General features: G+C 49.1%; 1 protein-coding gene across 1 annotated transcript; it reads left to right on the top strand.

The window, feature by feature from the left end:
• Positions 1–1,798: 1,798 nt before the first annotated feature.
• Positions 1,799–18,394, top strand: LOC142785381 (E3 ubiquitin-protein ligase MARCHF2-like). The gene is made up of 2 exons (XM_075883858.1): positions 1,799–2,151; positions 17,229–18,394. Exons 1-2 carry the CDS (start codon positions 1,912–1,914, stop codon positions 17,508–17,510), a joined length of 522 nt encoding a protein of 173 aa, XP_075739973.1. The 5' UTR covers positions 1,799–1,911; the 3' UTR covers positions 17,511–18,394.
• Positions 18,395–19,326: the final 932 nt, after the last annotated feature.

The following is a 19,326-nucleotide window of genomic DNA, read 5'->3' as shown; positions in this document are numbered from 1 at the left end:
CCTTAATTCAGACACGTTCTTCATTCTTATTGCCAGTCCTGGTGTAGATTCTGGTTTTGTCTTCTTTTTTTCTCCTTTGTCAAGTTAATCCGAAGAGTGGTGATACCTTTTTCAGCTCTGTTTAAACATATAAAGGCCAGTTTTCTTCCCAACTGAGTTGCGCGAAACAAATTCAAATACAAAAGGAAGACACTTGGACACATTTATGCGTTCGTGCATTCATGTAACAAATTTTTTTCGCGCGACTCAGTTAGGATGAATTACTAACTCGCCCAGCGTTCCGGGCTTCGCAGTTTCTTCAATTGTGCTCGTATTATCCAGGAGGTCTACCAAGGAGATGTGAAAAAATGGTGGGTAATAAGAGAATGTACTTTGACCAAAACCTCAAGGCATCAATTACTTACTTTTTCATCACTTATTCACTGTTTATGTTTACTCTGAACATGTCCTCAGGAGTTTCATTATTATCGCTGCACAATTACTGTTTCGAAATAGCATAGCTTCGCCATGCAAATATGACCTGATGATCAGCAATGACAAGTGTTACGTTCGTTGGACCGTCGCTTGTCCATTGGTATTGTGAGTGCACTTTGAAAAATCAAGTGCAATGTGCTTTTGAAAACTAGTTCTGGTTCCTACTTTATTCTGACATCACAGCACGGTATGAGATGAGCTTCTCGTTACGTTCTCATGCAAGATATTGCGACTTTTCTATGACAGCTTCGGACCGTGGCTATACTCTACTGTAATGTGGGATACACTGTGCCGCGGCTTTATTGGTGGCACACAAGCGGCCATTTTAAAAGCTTTGGTGCCTGTCGTGGCCACTAGCCAGACTGCGGTTTTAGCTCACGAGAATTAGTACTGTTACGTGACGTCAAGCTATAGACTCAATGCCAGTAGCTGCACCGCGAAAAAACTTATTTTAATGTCAAAACTAAATACCTTACAAGTATTCGTTGAGCCCCACACTTGCTCAGAGCCATCTATGTTAACAGCAGACTTGTGTGGTAGTGTAAGCACACCTTCAAACGTAGTGGCAGTACCCCTTTAAAAGTTGTTTCAAACCACTGCGTAAGATGCCATAGTGAATCGGTGAATAACATAGTGCTGTTAGACTCATCATCATCATCAGCCTGCCTAAGCCTACTGCAGGGCAAGGGCCTTTCCCGTGATCTGCCAATCAAGCCATTCTGGTGCTTTCTGCAGCCACGTTTTAACTGCATACTTTTTAATCTCATCAGCCCGCCTAGCATTCTCTCACCCCTTCGTGCGTTTGCCTTTTCTGAGAATATAAACCATGAAAAATGTCTGTTTAAACGTGATCCCGTATTAATATCTTTACGCCTCATTGAAATTTTTCACAAAGGGCTTGTACTGCCTGCAAACTGCTTACACGCGTGCCGGCAACGCGTTCGTAGATAAAAGCAGGTGTCGAAAAAGCGGACACTATAGCAGTCGACACGATTGCCTCCACTTCTTATGCGGAAGAAAGAAAACTAAACTGATTACTTGCCCTGACATCCCTGAAACCACCATGTTGGTGCGCTGCATGGTAGGAGGCAGGTTCATGACGTCGCGTTAATTTTAGTACATCATGGGCAAGTTCTATTGCTATTGACGCACAGAGGCCAATACCATTGTGGCTGCGTCGCTGTCGTATCTAAGTGGGTCAAGTGGTTAAGCACTCTTGTGAATACGCGGCTTTTACGTCACTAAAGACACCACGTTGGCGAATCAGTACTTTATGAGATTGCGTCCATCGCGTTATGTGCAAACCACTGACTCAGAAGAAAAAGTGCAAGACGGCTTTATTTTCTAGTCGTCTAGGGCGAACGCTTAGGAGGCCCTCGCGTTTTTCGTTCGCTTGATGTATACTCCTTATGCTATGCGCAGAACTAAAGTAGCGGCATGGCCGACCAGCACAGCAGGACGCACGTTGATACGGTGCCAACGGATGGTGCGGCTCATGCGTGCCGCATCTGCCACCGCGTCCTGGGCAGTCCTGGCGATCTCCTGATGGAGCCCTGCGCCTGCAGGGGTCCCAACGGCTTCGTGCACAAGAGCTGCCTCGAGCGATGGTTGCGAGAGCGGGACACGCTCGAATGCGACGTCTGCCACAAGCCCTTCATGGTACTCTTCAAGAATGCGGTGAGTATCGCACTGTCACTGATAAATAAAGGGACCCTTTTCAGAAATGTAAGGTTAGCTGACCTGTTATGCAGTTTGAACAACTAATGGCGGCTAGTCACTTACTGCAAATAGCCTGTTCATGCGTAGTTTGCTTATGCAATGACGTGGAAAAAAGTCGGCTCTCTCGGTGGGCACTCCTAAGTCGGCTCTTCAATCGGAAAGCCCCAGCACGTTTTACTAGGGCCACGTCTCCACTTGAAACACGATAAATGCTACCATTTCTTGGCCAAATATGCAGTGCAGAGCAGCGCACTTGCGAATTATAAAAGGTTCTGTTGGATCACTGTAATGCATTGGGGAGAGTTTCGTGCTTTGTCACGATACTCATCGTGCCTAGCCAAATAGACTGGTAAAACCATTGTCCCCCTAATCTTTTTTTAGCACTAACAAAACCAGAAAATGGCTCGTGAGGACTGGGTTGCCTATCTTCCCAAATAATATGGTGGTCTTGTAGGAGGCTTTTAAGCTACATGTGAAAGTCACGTGCTAGCAGTAAAATGTGCCCACATATTCTTAGATTCCTAATGTACGGCACGCTCAGTTCTATAAGCAACAATACATAACATTACTATTCAATTATCATGTGTGCAGTTTTTTGTATTTCCTTGTTGACGTCCGTAGTAGTTCGGTCAGACAAATGGGTGCCAAGGCAACCATTGCGAAAGGCAACGGAAGAACTTGTGGTTTTCTTTTTCCTAACAGCTTTCATTCCTTGGGCCCGAGTGAGTAGCATCAAATGTTCGCAAGAATTAGTACGATCATTCCGGAGATAGCCTACGCTGATGATTTTGCTGACGCAAGAAGGTGTGTTTATTAGTAAAGTTTTAGAGCATCTCTATAGACCAGAGCAGGCCTAGGTCGTACCCAGGTGCTTTAAATCCTGCTTTAGGGCTCCTATAGGCTCCCAACGCACTCTCGCGGCCAGACACTCATTTTGTTCTCAACGGCCACGGTGGTAGTTTGGTTCGCCAAGTTAACATGGAAAGCGGCGTCTCCTATTAAAATACGGAAAGGCACTTATCCACGCCACTCCCGCCTTACAAGTGGTCGTCTGGGCACCAAAGCACCCTGTTTGGATAAAAAAAAACATTGTGAGGCAAATACTGCTCAGCAATGACTGTGAAGATCATAACACGATGTGGGACTCCTCCCGGTGCGATCTTTTTAGATTGCACACATTTACATCCTCAACAAAAAAGTCAACCTCCGCCGTTAGTGGAAAATCGCAATCAACAAGAGAGAGTATGAGCCCAGTAAAAGTGTACGAGTAAGTACACTTACTGCGTGTATAGCAAGCGTGACGCCGCTATTTTGCTTTGCGCCAGTAATTTGCGGGCTTTATGCCTGTAGTAGGTGGTAAAAATTATTGTCGTACTCTTGCGTTGGCCGCATGCCAATAATGAGAGATACTATGGCTCACCCGTGCATTCACACACTCTGCACGTTGAGTACTAGTGTAACGGTGTGCTATTGGTACTACCGTGATTCAAAGAAAAGTGACCAGCGGGAAGAATGGCTTTCGACACAGTTGAACTGCAATATGCATTGAGTTTCGCTAAGCGAATCGGTGCATTCAGCCGGCATTACTGCAGCACTATAAAATTGTGCTCTGGCTGGCACTTTCGCATCACGTGTGTGTCCAGATCGCCATACTCGGCGACAGCTTTTCTTGACAGCACTGTGGAAGCTATAGAGCCGAACCGCCTGCATGCGCGCGCGCCTGGAAATAGTACCTATTTTATTTTCTGATTCTAATAGCTACTTGGCCCGAATAAATAAAACATTCTTCATTATAAGGATAGAACAAGTATGGGACGCTGTTCATAGAAAAGAAGTTATCGTGCACCCTAGTTTTTTTTTTCTTTTTTATTTCTTGAACGGCACCACGTTTTCCGCACTCAGGCTGCGTCTGCTGCTTGCTCTTGCAGCGGCGAGCACAGTATCGGCCGTGGAAAAGCTGCTCATCGTCGGGACGCGCCGTCTTTTATACATCACGCATCGAACTTTCCAGCCTTATCACTGGTGGCCGCGCAAGCTCTGAAATAAGCTTCACTGTTCCCGTCTTGCGCGCGATCTTAACAACATCTACAACAATTGTGAGGCTTCTCGAACACTGAGGTGCAGGCCGATCATTGCTGACAGCCTTTTAGGGCGTAAACCGAATACAGCAAAACTGAAACAAGACAGGCCCGTGGCCGGATCGTGCCACAACCGGCCTTCCATTCCGCCTGTACCAGGGCTCAATACCGTAAACGTTAACATTCGATCACGTGTGGCGCGTACCCGTATATACTGGGCTGAACACGGAACCTAAGCTTTACTGTTATAAAGGCTAAATAATGCTGAGAAAACGTTCTGAACAACGGAAAATTTTATATGTACCAGTATATAAACAGCACAGTAACTAGCTGCATGTATGCACTCTCATCAAAGTTTAACTCTGACAATCCCATTTTGCATGCATACATTTTGCTAAACACACCAGCGCAGCGAGCACGCGCAAACCGAAACTGGAACCGAAATCGGCTGCAAGCTGCCGGACTATTTGCGTAGTAACACAAATGTGCGGAGGCCCCGCCTCCGTAGCCTTCGCTCCAATGTTAAGAAAAGCTGTCGCCGAGTATAGTCACGACTGGCAAATAATAAACACATGCGCTGCATATAGTGTGAGCCGGAATGGGATTGTAGGGCTCTGGTTACGCCGGCTGAAAGTATAATTTTTGTCTAACGAAAGTCAAGGTATATCGCAATTCAACCGAGTAGAAAGCCACGCTTTTCGCTGCTCACATTTATTTATAACGCTGTAGTACGTAGCTGACTATGTTGCTCTCGTATACTGCACTGCACGTACTGTAGACATTTCACACTGTCTAGGAGGCTCCTCTCGACATTTCTCCATACATTAATATATAAAGAGTTAGGAAAAGACACTTCCGTAGGCCCCTGCGGCTGATTTAGGTTCGCAGCACTCCACACAGTCGTTAGGAACCTTTCAAACCTCAGAAATGGGAGACCACCCAAAATAAGGTCTGAAAGGCTATTTTCTAACGATTAGGAATATTATACAGCCTACGACACCACTTTTATGTGTGCACTTGTCACTGAGGCCATAATTTCTTTTTAACGCGATGGCATTAAAGAGCTCATTTTGCAGAAAGTCTGGTATTGGTGTCGGTGTCATTCGTTGTGAGCGAAAAATCATCATCTTATGCGTTACAGAAAATCGAGAACGATGCAAAAAATGGCAGATCCCAAGTACGGTGGGAATCAATGATATGCGAAGCACGAATGAAAAATGCCAAGATATCACTTTAAAATCCGCGCAACGTTACGAGGTGGAGGTAAATGATGCCGTACATGACTTCCGTGTCATGATTATCATGTTTGGATGTGTCGTTTACCTTCGCCATTTATCCACGTCACGTGATACCTAATTTAGTATATATCGCGCTAGCGAAACGACCGCGAGCACGCTATGAGCGTGGTATGTTGTCATGATCTTACATGACACGCGTGTCAGGATTATCATGTTTACACCATTCATATAATTTGTCATCCATAATTCATCATATAATTTGACATCTCGTAACACTAAGTTGGGTATATGTGGAGCTATCAAAACGGCCGCGAGTGCATCATTAAGGGCCCGATATACTCCGATGTAGCGTTGACACGCGCACACGCTGGGCACAGTGACGCTACGTTAGCAAAACGCGAGCACTCTATAATCTGATGCCAGGCGCGACTAGCATCTGTCGGCGCGGTCCGATGGCAACCAGCGCGAAATGCGACTTGCTGCATTTCGTGGTGGTGGTGGTGGTGGTGGTGGTGGTGGTGGTGGTAAAAAAGATTTATTTCAGAAAAAGTCTACTATAGAGTGCCGACGTGGCCCATCGGCGTGCTAGAGTGGTCAGACCTTACTCCGGGACGCCAGTGGAGCTGGAAGCTGCCCGTGCGCGCTCTACCAAGGAGCGTTGCGCAGCCGAGGTAGAGCAGCCGAGCAGGTGCTCCTCCCAAGCCTCTCGAGCTGGGATAGGGAAAGGGGATGAAAAAGGGACGGGATTAACTGGGCACGATGCTACGACGTGATATGTGTCGGCGAGGACATGACAGGTCGAGCAGGTGCCATTGATTTCCGGCAAAAAGTGTCTGGCGACCGCCTGACTAATAAAGGTGTTCGTCTGCAGGTGGCGTAGCAGTCGTTCGTCCGCTTTCTCCAAACCGCGTGAGGGGTCCGGGTAGAGGCGGCGCGAAGCCCGGTAATAAGCCAAAATTTCGCGAAAGCGCGTTAGGTTGGTATTGCCAGATTCCGTCTCGGGACATGGAGGGGCAACGGCCCGGATAGGAGAAGCGCGGGCAGCGGCATTTGCCGCCTCGTTGCCGGGCAGGCCCGAGTCGCCTGGGGTCCGACTATACGAATGGGATGAAGGTTAAAGCGCCAAGAGGCTGCCTGTAGTAGGCAAGCCGCCAGCGGGGCAATGGAACCCTGAAGGTACTGAGAACAGGCCGAGCGCGAGTCCGTCAGAAAGGTGCGTGAGGCAGGGTGAGAGGCGGCCAAAGCTATGGCAACCCCTTCATCGTGCGTTACTGTGGCTGCTCGAAAGGAGAGGCCATCGACGTGTTTGCCCTCTGTAATCACGGCAGCCGTGAAGTGACCCGAGGGGGAGGCACCCGAGTTATCCACGTAGAAAACACCAGGACGATCGGAGTGTCGCGTATGAAGGGCCACGGCGCGTGCTAGTCTACGGCCAGGATGGAGGTCGGGGTTCATATTACGAGGTAGAGGTTCCACCCATAGCTTTTGATGCCAGAGCTCTGGTACCGGCTGCAGAGGGTCTTGGTCAGATATTGGGTTAAGGCCAAGTCTGTGTAGAAGACGGCGTCCTGAAGGCGTCTGCGACAGTCAATTAATTTGGTTAACGCGATGAGCTTCGCGCATCTCTGCAAAGTTGTTGTGTACCCCCAGAGCCGCGAATCGGCTGTTGGAAGTTGCAATAGGTAGGTCCAGAGCGCGTTTGTATACTGAACGAAGAAGGGCGTCCAGCTGGTGCTTGTGTCGACGACGCAGGCGAAGGTAAGGCAAGGCGTAGAGGACGCGACTGGTCACAAACGCGTGGGCCAATCGGAAGGACTGAGACCCGCGGAGGCCGCCGCGCTTGGTAGACACTCGCCGTATCATGCGGCTCACCTGTTCGCTGGTGCGTCTGAGGCCTGCTATTGTGTCTTTTGGATCCAAGGACGATGTGAGGTGAAGGCCAAGAAGCCGAATATTTTGCACTGACGGCACGAGCCCGGACGGAAGAAATATTTGAGGCGGCGGTAGCGGAGAGACTGAAAGAAGAGCCGATTTAGCTGGAGAGCACTCCAGGCCGCATGAACCAGTGTAGGTGTCCACCAGAAGGGCAGCCTTTTGCAGGTGTTCTTCGATTTGCGCTAAGGAGCCGGTGTTGGTCCAGATTGTGATATCGTCCGCATATAGTGCGTGTTGTATTCCCTCGACGTCGCTTAGAAGAGAGGGGAGGTTCATCATCACCAGGTTAAAAAGCAGAGGAGACAGGACTGCGCCTTGAGGTGTACCCCGCGTGCCTAATAAGTAGGGCCGTGTTCGGTAGAACTAAGGCGAATGAAGGCGGTGCGATGTGATAGAAAGGCGCGAATGTAGTTGAAAGTCTTCTGCCCGCAGTTTGTGGTAGACAAGTTAGTGAGTATAGTGCTGTGTTTGACGTTGTTGAACGCCCGCGGAGATCGAGAGCGAGCACGGCTTTATCGTTATGGCGCATAGTAGTCGGCTCTATGATATCGTGTTGAAGTTGGAGCAGGACGTCCTGCGCCGACAGATGCGGGCGAAAACCAAACATCGTGTCGGCAAAGAACCTCCTGGCCTCCAAGTAGGCGGATAGGTGTTCGCGAACCATGGTTTCCATGAGTTTGCCTGCGCAAGACGTAAGTGAAATAGGTCTCAGTGCCTCGATACTAACGGACTTTGCCGATTTGGGTATGAATGTCACGACCGATGTGGTCCATTCCGTTGGAAGCGGAGAGCCGTCCCATATCGAATTTACAAGGTGGAGTAGCGAGAGGTGTGCTTGGTCGGGAAGATTTGCCAGGAGCGATACTGTGATTCCGTCGCGTCCAGGGGCCGTGCCCCGTCGCATTTTCGTGAGTGCAAATTGTAAATCGGAAAGCGTGTATGGGGCGTCGAGGCCTGTGTTAGGGGCGTCGGAATACGTATATGCTGGGCCTGTAGGATCAATTGTGCGGCAGATGTAGCGGTCACAAAGTTCTCGCGCGAGTTCAGCCGTAGTGCCCTGAAAGGCATGCAGAGCACGGTGGAGCTGGCGTTGCGTTTCTCCCCTGGTGGTGGAGGGATCTAGAAGGCTTCTAAAGAGTCGCCATGCACTCTTAGAGCTCATCTGTTTGCAGCCTTCGAATAGGTGTCTGCCCAATTAGCATCGGAAAGTTCTGCAGAGTATGCGGCCGCCTCAGCAGTGAGCGCCTCAATGCGAGCGCGAAGTTTCCGATTAAGTTTGTTGTGTTTCCAGCGCCTTACGAGCCAGCGGCGGGCGTGCCAAAGATGTAGGAGGTGTGGATCAATTGCAGGAATCAAATTAGAGGTTGCAAGGGTGCGAGTGTTCGCTTGTTTCATATGGAGGGCGTATGATGCCCACGCTGCGTATTCGGTCAAGGAGAGGACAGCGGGGAATGGTTGCATTCTGAACTGAGTCCAATCGGTGAGATGGGCTTGGCCCCAGTGTTGGCGCATTTTCTGCCGCGGTGTGAACGAAATGCGGAGCAAAAAGTGATCGCTGCCTAGGGTTTCGCCTAAATTTTCCAATGTAGCATCGCGGATGTGACGGGTGAGGGAAAGGTCGGGGCATGTGTCTCGCGTGACCGAGTTGCTGGAATGTGTGGGTTGTGCCGGATCGGTAAGAAGCGTGAGGCTCAGCGAGGAAATGGGCTCCTTGAGCTCTCTGCCCCGGGCCTTCTCGTAGTGGTAACCCCAGTGAGGGCTGGGGGCATTAAAGTCCCCGACAATCACCAGTGCTTGTCGGGCCGCTATACGCAGCGCCCGATGGAAGAGATGCGCAAATGAAGCCTTCGCAAGGCGAGGGGGACAGTACACGTTTAAGATATGTATTGATGGTTGGCCCCTCCGCTGAGACAGCACTGATATCATGCCGTAGTCGTAAGGAAGATACAGATCAAGGTCAATCTGTATCGCCGTGTAAACTTTATGCACGAGGAGGCATGTGGTGGTGCCGCCTACATAGGAGCAGTATCAGAAAGGGATGGAGCACGGCCAGATTCTTAGAGCGCCAAGACGGCCGGCTGAGAGCCAAGTGAGCTGAGGAAAAGGGAAAGATGTGAACGCTTTTGCCTGTTCCCGAAGCCTCCAGGGTTCCACTGTATGATCTCGAATTTAGACACAATGTTTGAATGGGACGTACAATTGGTAGCCATCGTGACTGTCTTAGGTTTTATATTTGGTCCTCCATGTCCCGCTCAGAATCCTCAGAGGCAGGGAGGGGCACGGAGGCCAGATTGTCCGACGGCGGGGTGGTGGTAGCCACCTTACGACGACGCCGTGGAGCTGCACCCTCACTGCTCAACGAGCAGGAGCGGGAACGCGATGCCTTCGGTTGAAACTGGGTGATTGCCCAGGCTTGAATATCCAGGGTAACCTCTACTACTATGCGTTGGACAGAGAAGCTGGTGAGGAGATGGTTAATCGAAGCTTCGACGCGCGTAAGGCGTTCCTCTATGCGCGGGGCGCGCTCCTCGCTAGGGAGAGTTTGGTTAGCGGGAAAGAGAACCTGAGATGCCCCAGGAGCCTCAAGAGCTTCTGGAGTAGATGCGGCACCGGTTCCGAGTGCTGGAGTACACATGGCTGCTTGAACCAGCGGTTTAATGGGAGTGGACATAGCGCGAGGACTAAGCTTGGACGTAGCTGGCGTAGCCGCCTGGACAGAGGAGGCAATACCACATGGCCTTGCAGTACACTGTTGTTGGGGTTGAAGTCGCTTATTCAAGAGTTCGAGTTGTTTAGTTAGAAGAGAATTTTGCTTTTGGAGTGCCGCAACTTGCTGGCGAAGGGCCGCAAGTTCGGGAGAAGGAGGATCGACAAAAGGGGGTGAGAGAGGCTTAGAAGCAGCTTTCCCTGCCCAACTGCTCACCTGAGGTACCGCAGCTGGTGCTTCGAGTGGTGAAAATGCTTGAGTGTCGGAGTGGAGTGGTGGAGCCGAATGATGCAGGTTGGTGCTGCTGTCTGGCTGTGACGAACATGAGGTGGTCCCTCGAGGAGATGTTGAGGGCTGCTTGCGTTTCCGATATTTTCGATATTTTGCCGCGCAGCCACTGGTCCCAGTCTCATGGGCGCCGTGGCAGAGGAGGCACTTGGGGTGGCAGTCGTGGGCATTGAGACCTGCAGGTGCGGGTGTTCCACATTTGGCACACTGGGTTGGAGCGGGGTGAGGACACTGAGGTGGTCGATGACCGATGGTACCACACTTGGTGCAAACAGGGACCGTTTTCTTGTAGGCGCGGATATACGTCGCCACGCAGTGGTAGAAGAGGAAGCGGGGTAACTTCGTGCCCTCGAAAGTCACCACCGCCGCCGCAGAATTTCTGAGTTTGCGGACCGCGAGGATAGTACCTCGAGGCCAATGCAGTTCTGACTTTATCATCTCCGGGCTTTCGGCAGGGTTTATGTTGATGACGCCCTTGCATGTACCCCTGGTGCCTTGGCGTCGCCCCGTACGGGCAGCTGCTGATCCCCCACTTGCAGCTGGAAGTCCCCGAGGAGTCGCTGTGCCATAGGCAAAATGGTGGTGCTACAGACCAAGATGTTTTGTTCCCAAATCGGCCACACTTGAACTTGCATGATAGTCCGGTCGCCGAGGTAGCTGCGGATGGCGTCGCCCGCGCGATCGGCCGGGACAAATGTGCGTAGCTCGCAGGGAACGCGAGGTTTCACTACTACAGTGTAGTCGTCGCGAGAGAGGCGAGGAGTCTGACGCGGACGCCACTTGCGTTGCTTCGCTGGCTGCGAGGACGGAGCAGAGGTAGGCACACCACCGGAGGGATGGCGCGCCGGCGTTCCTTGCAAGGCTGGAAAATGGCGGCCCGCTGTGGCGTCTCGTTGTTGTTGAGACGGAGACTTCGATTTCGCTTGCTTGCGTTGCCACAGTCTCACCATGTCGTCGAGGTATTCGTCTTCTGATGGCATAGTGTTTACGAAGGATGAAATCTCCATGGACAGTACTTGGCTTGAGGTAGGATCATAGCCCGTAAGCACGTTAGCAGCCGCCATCGCCGGGCTGAGAGCCCTTAGCGAGGCGGCGTTGTAGCCGGGAGGGAAGGACGTCCCTCAAGTTGTCAAAACTGGACCCACCTGGACGAAGGTGTTGTCTAGGCGAAGCAGAGAACTTGGCGGTGACGATAAACCCAAGTTTCAGGGGTACCAGGGTGGATGTCCGCAGAAATAGCAGAAATCTACGGAGGCGTTGTGGAGTGCGTCCGTCACCATCGAGCGCTCGCAGCGCCCCCAATTTCGTGCCGATGCATTACCCAGACAACAATGCGTCTCCCTCTTTTCGTGACGGAGGGACGCCGGACGAGCTGAAATGCGCATACGTCAAATCAACGAAGCGCGGCGCGCGCCTGCGGCTGGCGTGGCAACACCGGCTTCTGGCTTGGGAACGCTGGCGTTACGCGACGAAATTAACGCCGGCGAGCACGCGCACCACGCAATGTCGAAGTGTATTTGCGCCTTGACTGTTACATAAAGTTATGTTCTCACACGGCACGCATCACATGTTTATTATATTTGCACCAGTCACATACCTTCGTCATCCATTGGCATCACTAATAACACGTTTGGCATATGTGTAGCCAGCGAAACGGCAGCGAGCGCATCATGAGTGTGGCATATAGTCATATTGTTACATGACACGCATGTGATAACTTTCAAGTTACAGGCCTGTCGCTTGTGTTCGCCATGCAATCATGCCATACCATACAAGTTTTGCAACATGCCATGTGAGCAAAACCACCGCAAGAGCTGCAGGACCATTAAATGTAAATCATGACATTCATGACATACAGCGTTTCATCAGTGTGGCATGTAGTCATGCGGTTATATGACATGCATGTCGTGATTATTACGTTTGGATGCGTCATTTACCTATGTCGTCTATTTGTGTCGTGTAATAGTGAGTTTGGTACATGTGAAGCCAGTGAAACGGCCGCGAGCGCATCATGAGCGTAGCATGTAGTCATGTTGTTACATGACACGAATCTCATGTTTATCATCTTTGCACCAGTATCATACCTTCGTCATCCATTCACGTCTTATAATACCAAATTTGTTAAAAGTGAAGCTAGTGAAACGGCCGCCAGTGCATCATTAGCGTGGCATGTAGTCATGTTGTCACCTTACAAGCAACTCATGATTATCATGTTTCCGCCAGTCACGTACCTTCGTCATCCATTGACGTACCGTAAATCAAGTTTGGTATATGTGACGCTAGCGAAACGGCCGCCAGCGCATCATGAGCGTGGCATGTAGTCATGTTGTTACATAAAAGCATGTCATGATTTTCATGTTAGGGTCTGTCACTTGTGTTTGCCATGTAATCATTCCATACCATACCAGGTTCGCAACATGCCATGTGAACGAAACCACTGCAACAGCTGCAAGACCATGACATGTACATCATGACATTCATGGCATACGTGTCATGATTTTCATGTTGTGGCTAGTCAAATGTGTTCTTCATGCAGTCATGTTAAGCCATACCAAGTTTGGTATCGATACCATTACCAAAACGGCCAGGAGAGCTAAAATTCGTAGGCGGCTAGATAGATAGATAGATAGATAGATAGATAGATAGATAGATAGATAGATAGATAGATAGATAGATAGATAGATAGATAGATAGATAGATAGATAGATAGATAGATTGATTGATTGATTGATTGATTGATTGATTGATTGATTGATTGATTGATTGATTGATTGATTGATTGATTGATTGATTGATTGATTGATTGATTGATTGATAGATAGATAGATAGATAGATAGATAGATAGATAGATAGATAGATAGATAGATAGATAGATAGATAGATAGATAGATAGATAGATAGATAGATAGATAGATAGATACGCTCAATGTAGCTGAAGTTCGCTTAGAAATGCTTCGCATTTAATAAAATAAATGACCGATACAAATCCTGGAGATGAGTGGGGACCGAACTAAGCTTGTTCTTGTCCGAGAGGGGAGGAGGAGGAAAAAGCCTTTATTGATGCTGGCTGTGCCAGATAAACCTTATCCCCACCGGGCTGGTTGACATCCCTAGTCCGGGACGTAATTAGTCGAGGCCGCCACCCGAGCCCGCTGGACTAGAGTTCGCCGTTCCTCTAGTGTGGAGCTATTGAGTAGGGTCGTCTCCCAGTCCTCTTTGGTGTGGTTGGGAAAGGGGGTTAATTTTGGGTTCATTTGGCAGGCCCAGACCATATGGTAAGTGTTGGCCACTTCGCCACAGTACTCGCACTGCCCACTTATTTTTGGGTCGTAATATTTGAGTATGGCTGGACAGAGCAGCGTATTGGTCTGTAGGCGCCGCAGGACGCGCTCCTCCGTTTTCGAGTCCGAGAGGGGACGAAACGCGGGTCGTTGGCGTGGCAAGTGGATGTTCTGCCACACGGCCATGCATCTGCTTGTGAAAAAAGTGAAAACAACTTCAACCACTTGGAAATTCAGTTAATGTAGCTTTCATGCTTCAAACACACGCGTCTTGCACCCATGCTTCACAGTGCATCATGAAATATTGCAGTACTAATGCTTAGTATAAGTGTCCGTTACCAACAGGCGTCAGAATATGAGAATATCAAATTGGCGCCGGTTTCGAAAGGTGGTACTCCACTACAAAAGGCACATGCGCTGCGGCGCCTATTCGCTTAAAGCCCTGTATAGTCGGTGCATAGCAAATTCGAAAAGGCTTCATGCAATAAGTGCTTCAAAAGCGCTCTATATAGAACAGGAGGTCGCTATCACGTTCAACTCCTAAAGGTGAAGCTTTACTGTACCCAAATTTTTTAACGCATCGTTTGCATACATCAATTAGCTTCGTGTAAACTGCACCGCCAGTACGACAAGCACAGGATACCACTGTGCGTCTGGGCACACATTTAAAATACAACATGAGAATCGGTAGAGGAGCGAAAACCTTTTTTTTTTTTTCAAGTGATATTCTTGGTAAGTACATGCTCACTTTGTTAATGTTTGATGAACGCGGGCACGAAGAGATAAGTTCATCGCACTGCAAGACGTGCAAATACAGCTGCCATGTCACGACTATAAATTACACACAAGAAATAAACATCTAGGCAGCATAATAAGAAGACCCTCAGAATAGTCAAACTGCAATAAATGCACACAACTGCACGCACAGTACACTGCGCACCCGGCAGCATGAGTTACCGCAGCACTTGAATCTGGCATGAACTGAGCACAGAAGAGAAAGATGTTGGCTACGCTTTCTTTCGCGACATCGACACATTTTATCCTACGCACTTCACATCACTTATGCACAAAAATCAGTCACAAGCAGTTGCCGCAGCAAGAAGAGCGCAATTTCAGGTGTCATGGAAGATGTTATCCAGTCAGGAGTGTTTAAATAACACTCCCGCCCAAGCTCTAGCTAACAAACGTTTTTTCTATATTTACTACTTCTCCTTTATTGCGCTCGTTAGAACATTAGGCAATTTGCGAACGCCACACATCACGATACTAAGCATAACTTCACTTTTCACAAAATGAATTCGAATACATGTACCGGCACAAATAAAACCTAACAACGCGAGCGGTGACTCACTTTATTGAGCCAAGAAACTTTTTTCTCGGAAACGTGCTGCGCAGCATTCCAAACAGTTGTTTTGTGTGTGTGTATGTGTGTGTATGTGTGTGTGTATGTGTGTGTGTGCGTGTGTGTGCGTGCGTGCGTGCGTGTGTGTGCGTGCGTGCTTGCGTGCGTGTGTGTGTGTGTGTGTGCGTGTGCGTGTGCGTGCGTGCGTGCGTGCGTGTGTGTGTGTGTGTGTGTGTGTGTGTGTGTGTGTGTGTGTGTGTGTGTGTGTGTGTGTGTGTGTGTGTGTGTGTGTGTGTGTGTGTGTGTGTGTGTGTGTGTGTGTGAAGAAATCAGCGGAAATAATACGCGAAGTTAAGAGCACAGAAAATGGCAGCATGATGGAGAGTGGGGCGAAGTATCCGTCTGTCCATTCGTATTTGCTTCCGTTCATCCATGCGTCCGTCTGTGTTACCTTCCGTGCGTGCACCCGCTCGTCCGTGCGTGCGTCTGTTCTTGCGTCCGCACGTCCATCCATGCGTCCGTCCCTGCGTTCATCCATGCATCCACCCCTGCATCCGTCCATGCGTCGTCCACCCGTCCGCGCAGCCATCCGCACGTCCATCCATGCATCTGTCTGTGTGCCCGTTCGTCCATTAGTCAACACTCCATGTACCACCATTTCGCATATTTTCATCATATATGCGTTCGTCTGTGTGACCATCCGTGCGTCCATCCGCCCGTCCGTACTTGCGTCTGTTCGTGCCTCCGCACGTCCACCTGTGCGTCCGTCCCTGTGTTCGTCTATGCATCCGCCCCTGCGAACGTCCACGCGTCCATCCGTCCGTTCAGCCATCCGTGCGTCCATCCATGCATCTGTCTGTGTGTCCGTTTGTCCATCTTGTCAACACTTCAAGTACCACCATCTCGCATATTTTCATCTGATATACGTTCGTCTGAGTGACCATCCGCGCGTCCGTCCCTGCGTACGTCCACGTGCCCATCCGTCCATGCAGCCATCCTGCGTCCGTCCATGCATCTGTCTGTGTGTCCATTCGTCCATCTAGTCAACACTCCGAGTACCCCCATCTCGCATCTTTTCATTATATATTCCCCATATAGAAGCACCACCATCCAGCGGACATTGCAAGGACTAAACGAGAAGTGGCACACGCACACTTTCTTACGGCTTGCGCTTCGTGTCTACTTCCCATCTTTAACCACCTCGAGTTAGTTCACTGTATTTATGTCACTGCGGCCCAACGCTCGCTAAACCTTTCTAAAACCAAGGAGGTTATGCCCAGCGAGTATAACGTAGCAACCCTGTCTTGTCAGGTAGTGCTCAATGTACATGCCAATGGCTGCTGATGGGGAATGGGTGACCGGAGAATTCGGCTTTTAGGTAACGCGCACGCTGCGAATTTTTTTATTGTTTAACAACGCACAGCAGAAATCTCCCAGCGGCATCACCTTGCAGGTCAAAGCGTAAGACATGTTACGCACAACTACGAGGGGCGAATGGGTGCTGCTTTAAGGAGTTTCGCACCTAACACCAGCTGATGAACGGAGCGAAGAAAAATAAACAGCTAAAGGAGCAAGTGCCGCGTTTGTATTATCAAACGCATGTAACCGTGCCGTCACGCCAGCATTGCCAAACAGAATCTCGCGAACACGCGTTCATTGCCGGCTCGTGCACAAATATAGCACCAACACTGTAAATATTGATCTGTGGGTGGTTTGGGTGCCCTCGCGGGCCGACGTTTTACTGACCTTCAACCGACGTTTATTTCTCTTGTATTCCAGGAAAACCATATTCGTGTATTTATTAGAGCCACAGACTAACAAAAGAAATAAACAATGACTGCCCGCTGAGAGCGTCACAGCGAAAATAAACTACAACTGCCACAGCGAGTAACTGCTGTAAACAGAGTCGGCTAAAATTAGGCCGCGACAGTTGTCGCAACAAGTAAGCGCCCCATATAAACTTATCCTGGCCAATGCTGGCAGAGGATTATGAGCTATGTCGGCTACTATAACTTCATTGGTAATAAAAGGTAGCTATAGTCATGCATGGGGTGATAGATGATTGGTAAATGATGTAGTTTTAAACTTGTGCTTTCTAATACAAATGAAAAATTGCCTTTACGTATATCGAAAGTTTCGGCTTCAATGTTTTTGGTCTTTCGCAGCCGCTGCTCGACTTTTTCAAGGACCCCGATCATAGGGTGGACGTGCTGCGCATGGTGGTGGACGCTGTGTCGGCCGCGGGAGACGCTCTCGTGCTCTCGTTCGCTTGGGCGTATGTGAGTGCCATCCTCGGCGCCACCGGGTGGACTCTCTACCTCCTAATCCTCTTCGTGATGATGTTTCAAACAGCGTTCTGGAGCGGAGTCGAAGTCATACGAGTGTTGTACGTTCGTTACTTGGCCATTTATTGTGTACCACGGGGTGGTGGTCAAAACTTTTTGTAACCATCAAAAGGTACACAGAGAACAGTGAATGGCTTGGGGCTGTGTTGGCCCTCTATCCTTACTGCGCAAAGCCCCTGTTTCAGGGTTCTATTGCAAGCAACACTATCCGTGTTTGTTGAACTAGAGTCTTTTGGGCCTTGAGGTACTGACAGTCGATCAGGGTCGCCTCCCAGTCTTCTCTCGGGGAGTTGTGGTTGTGCGCAAGAAAGGGCAGGAAATGTGGGTTGGATTGCCTGCCTAGACTGTGTGTAAGGTGTAACTCACTTCTTCACGGAATTGGCACGGGCCATCAAAGTATGGATTGAAATGCTTCAGCACTGCCGGGCGCAGAACAGTGTTCGTGAAAAGCTTTGAGAAGATGCGCTCTTCAGCGGGATCCAAATCCTTACAAGGGTCCGAATAGTGGCGGTGCAACTTTTTGTAGTACTCGGTGATGTCCTTGAACGAAAGGGCAAGATAATCTGATTAGGAGTGGGCTTCCAAAAACAGGTAAATAGCCGGGGAAGAAGGGGACCCATTGACCTGCTCTTTTCCCTGGAGTACCTGATTACCGAGGGCCCAAATTATACTACACGAAAATTTATGGGGGTATCAGCAGCTAGCTTTGCGTACCATGTATGAATTCTTGTTGGGAATTGTGTAAAGGCGAAAAATTAGCATGGAAGCTTCGCTTATGGGGGAGGCGGTTTTTAACGGAAGCAAATACTCCGACATGATGAAATTGTGTAACGTATTTTCGAGTCCAATTATTTTTACTGCTTATTAATATACCGCTGCTTCTGATCCGTTTGTGTCAGAAACAAGAGCTAATAAAGCTCTTTCAGTGAAGTGTTTGTTCCCGCCATTCTCCACGTACTACGCAAGAAAATAAAGATTCAACTAAATTTTCAGCACCTCAGTCGAACGTACAGGGGAAGTGAGGATTTTTCGGACCATGGGAGTGCGTGTCAACTATAGGCCCCTATAGATTAAACAAGTTTCCAAGGTAGCGTCACTCACTGTTCTCGAGCCATTTTCCTCACTCTCTCGATTACTCCTTTTTTTTTTCTCTGTCATCCGCGTCTGCAATTGGTGCATTCCTTGCACGGGATCTAGAAATAACTGGTGGTGTTATTTATTATTATGCAAAAGGTTAAAAACGAGTACGCATGCGCATATGGCTCCAGCCGGATTCTTGTGGTGACCAAAGACGAAATTGTAGCCGGGACATAAACTAAAGAGGAGGGCTGTGTTCCAATTATTAGACAGCACGTAGACAGTCTACGAAGACTGCTTAGAAGACAGCATCGAGCCCATACTGTTCGAGAAACGGAACACATTTAGACGGCTTTCACGCGACAATGCGCCACCTCGCGTCGAGAAGAAAAAACTAAAATAAACAAGCGTAGCAGTTGTATTTCCTGGCATATTTCGTGTTGAAATCAAAAACAAATAAACGTTACTTACATTGAGCGTCTGGAGAAGTGTCAGCGTGTATGCAAACGACCATTCCGGCAAGATTTGATCTATCTGAGCGATTCGTTGAGCCACCATCTTATTTAGACAGCAAAGTTGCCTGCATCGTATTTTTCTACAATGCGGTCTTCACGAAGCTGTCTATTTTGCCGGCTACGTGAAAATCGAAATGGGATTTAAGCTGGCCGCCGTCCATTTAGCTATCTATTTAGCCGTCTACGGTGAGTATTTGAACACAGCCGAGGAACGTTTCAGTGTGCTCTAAGTCGATCAAGGTTGTTTCGCGGTGCTCGTTTAATGCAATATCCGCGTTTTTGAATGATGCCGCGTTGCCGTAAAACAACCGAAAACGGTTTCGATC

The sequence above is a fragment of the Rhipicephalus microplus genome, unplaced genomic scaffold (genome assembly GCF_043290135.1).
Source record: "Rhipicephalus microplus isolate Deutch F79 unplaced genomic scaffold, USDA_Rmic scaffold_21, whole genome shotgun sequence".
In the NCBI taxonomy this organism is placed as follows: Eukaryota; Metazoa; Arthropoda; class Arachnida; order Ixodida; family Ixodidae; genus Rhipicephalus; species Rhipicephalus microplus.
This window is presented reverse-complemented; position numbering and strand designations above follow the sequence as displayed.